This window comes from Myotis brandtii, unplaced genomic scaffold (genome assembly GCF_000412655.1).
Source record: "Myotis brandtii unplaced genomic scaffold, ASM41265v1 scaffold58, whole genome shotgun sequence".
Classification (NCBI taxonomy): domain Eukaryota; kingdom Metazoa; phylum Chordata; class Mammalia; order Chiroptera; family Vespertilionidae; genus Myotis; species Myotis brandtii.
Genome location: NW_005370176.1, coordinates 1,495,188 through 1,498,243, shown reverse-complemented (window position 1 = coordinate 1,498,243; position 3,056 = coordinate 1,495,188). Strand labels below are relative to the sequence as shown.

Here is a 3,056-nt window from a genome sequence, read left to right as displayed (position 1 = left end):
GGGAGCCGAGAAGTTAGGCGGGACCCGGAGTTGGCTGCGCTCTGCCTTTTCCCCTTTCCTCCCGTCGGAGAGAGGCCAGCGCCGCTGATGTCGGTGGTTTTTCTCTGTTTCACAATTCGCCCGTCGCTTCGCTAGCCAGTCCACGCTCCAGGACTGAGAATTTCACAACACAGGACTAATACACGTTCTCCTTTACCATTGGATGAGATGATGGTATTTGTTTTATGCACGCCACCACCCTCGCCCAAATGCAAATATCGTAAGTCTTCACTGTCCTTTCTGCAGTTAAGGATTTTTGAATTGGACCATGTGATTATCACGCAATCCGATTTTGGTATAACCTGTGAAAAAGACTATGGATGTATGCAATGGTACATTTCCTTATGTTACATATTTTTTTTATCGAATAAGATCTAATTGTATATTAAAGCGATATAACCTTTCATTTCCGCATTATGAGCTTTTCTCCCATGTCACTGGTTTCTTTTTATCTGCACAGTATTATGTAGGGAATTGCCTTCATTTATATAGCCTTCTGGTAGAGGGTAATTTCTTAGAAGAAATCTTGTTAGTTCAACACAGCTAATTTCGTCTCTAAGGTAGCACTGCAAAAAGAGATGCGCTGGTGTGGTTCATCTTTTAATTTTTTTACAAGTTACATAATTTATAATCAGGTCTCACTTTTTAAAAAATATATTTTTATTGATTTCACAGAGGAAGGGTGAGGGGGAGAGAGAGAGAGAGAGAAGCATCAATGATGAGAGAGAATCACCTGCACGCTCCCCAGTGCGGGCGAGTGCCCTTGACGGGAATTGAACCGGACCCTTCAGGCCACACAGGCCCCTTGCTCTATCCACTCAGCCAAAACGACCAGGACAGGTGTCACTTTTTTTAAGTTGATGTAGGGAATCTTTTTCAGTAACAGGTACTGTCATATATAGAGCAAAATAAAGAGTTATGCAGGATTTTCATGCAGAGGGACTTCAGAATTAGATTATTTATAGGTGTATAAGGTAAGCATAGAGAGTAAAAAATCTAATGTCACACATAATTAGCAAAACCAAATCCAGACCTCAACATTTTAAAAATGTCCAGTCTAGTTCAAAAGTTCACTTACTGAACAGTTAACAATTGGGGGGGGGGGGGTAAAAACAAAAGAAGGAGTCCCTGTTTTCAGGGGGTACTTGAAATATTTAAGGAGCACTGGCTCAAGCAGGTAATTTCAATAAAGTATGGTTAAGTGCTCATAGAGAAGGGCCACTTCTCTGGGGTTTCAGAAAAGGATACCTGAAGAAAATAAATTTGAATCTAGAAAGATGCTTAAGTGAAACAAGGATGCAAGAATGAGGGGACATTTCAAAAAAAGGAACAAAATGAATATGCATTTTGCATTCTGAAAATGCATAGTGGGAGTGTTTTGGCTACAGGCAGTATGAAGTGGAAGTTACAAGTGCTGAGGTTTTATGAGACTTCAAGTCTAGAAAATCTAGAGTGGGAGTAAAATAAAAAGATTAGAGAGATCCGGAGGCTTTATCATGGATCATGATCTTAGCCTTGTGCACCATTTTAAGTAGCTTTGTCCTTATTCTGTGCAAGAGCCATTGAAGATTTAAGCAGCATGGTAACGGAGTCAAAAATGTTTGTCTGATAGATCACTGCATAGTGCGGAAGATGGGTTTAAGTAAGTCAAAATGAGAGGCAAGGAAATCAGTGAAATGGTCTACGTAAGACAGCAATCTGTACTATTCAAAAACGCCTCAGTATTTACCCAGGTATTAGGGAGGAAGTCTATTTTAACTTCTGACCTCTTATGATTAAGACCTCTAGCTCTAGAAATAAAATGCCTGAGTTGAAATCCTCTCAATTACTACCTGTGTGATTTTGTACGAGTTACTGAACCTCTGTCTTGTAAAATAGAGATAATAGTAATTGCCTCATAGATTTGAAAAAAATGAGTAAATGATTGTTCATAGACCATCTCTGACACATAGTAAATATTAAACGAATGTGTGTGTGTTTTTTACATTTACACTTCTAGTGTTATGTAGCTGGCTTGATTTAGCTTTATACTTTGTATAAAGGGACTGTTCCCCCAAAGCATTCACTCTCCCTAAACAATTTAATTGTTTTCATTGAGGAGAAAAGTATAATTATTTAATGTCTATAAACCTAGACAGTGTAGGAGGAGTGTGTAAGGTAGAGATCATCTTCAGCCCTTTGCATTTCCCTACTCCATGATTAATTTCCAACAAGTAAGCTCTGGTTTTTGTCTTAGTGTTTAAAATTTCAGGGAACTGGTGTTCCAGACACTGCCCTGGAGTTACTGTGACAAACTGATGAGCCCTATATTATATTGTTCTCAAAATTTTTTAATGTCAATACATGTATCTTATGAATAATGTAGATCATTCACTTAAAAATTTAAATCTTTGGCCCAGCCACTGTGGCTCAGTGGTTGAGCATCGACCTATGAACCAAGAAGTTATGGTTCGATTCCTGGTCGGGACACGTGCCCAGGTTGCAGGCTCGATCCCCAGTGTGGGGCTGCGGGAGGCAGCCGATCAATGATTTTCTCTCATCATTGATGTTTCTAGCTTTCCCTCTTCCTTTCTCTCTGAAATAAATAAAAATATATAAAAAATGTTTTTAAATCTTTATTGAGTGCTTAATTTGTATAAGCACTATGCTAGGTGCTATGAATACAATGGTGAATAAAAATGTAGTCTATGCCTTTATACAATCTTGTATGGGGACAGACATTAATTAAATTCTTACACAAATAAATGTGAAATTGTAGCTCTAATAAGTGCTATGAAGGTAGATAAATGCATACAGCTATGAGAGTATTTAAAGGAAGGATTTGATTTCATCTGAGAATTAAGAAGACTTCCCAGAGGAAGTGGAGTTCAGATCTGTAGAAGAATCAGGTTAACTAGGCATAAGGGGGTGAGTGGAACAACGTGATGGGTAAAAAGAACACGTGATAGCCCTAGCCGGTTTGGCTCAGTGGATAGAGGATCGGCCTGCGGACTGAAGGGTCCCAGGTTCAATTCCAG

General features: G+C 39.0%; 2 protein-coding genes across 3 annotated transcripts in view; one reads left to right on the top strand and one right to left on the bottom strand.

Annotated features, from left to right (window-relative positions):
* TMED5 (transmembrane p24 trafficking protein 5) overlaps positions 1–3,056 on the top strand; it is a 12,830-nt gene that overhangs the window by 845 nt on the left and 8,929 nt on the right. The window contains exon 1 of one of the 2 annotated variants that reach the window (XM_014550036.1): positions 7–371. The exons of the other annotated variant lie outside the window; for it this stretch is intronic. Within the exon in view, the coding sequence (XP_014405522.1) occupies positions 208–371 (164 nt within the window). The 5' untranslated portion in view covers positions 7–207. Of the gene's footprint in view, positions 1–6; positions 372–3,056 lie in introns of those variants that run through there. 2 annotated transcript variants of the gene reach the window in all.
* Positions 1–3,056, bottom strand: part of CCDC18 (coiled-coil domain containing 18) — a 153,774-nt gene that overhangs the window by 146,714 nt on the left and 4,004 nt on the right. The gene's annotated exons all lie outside the window — the stretch shown is intronic.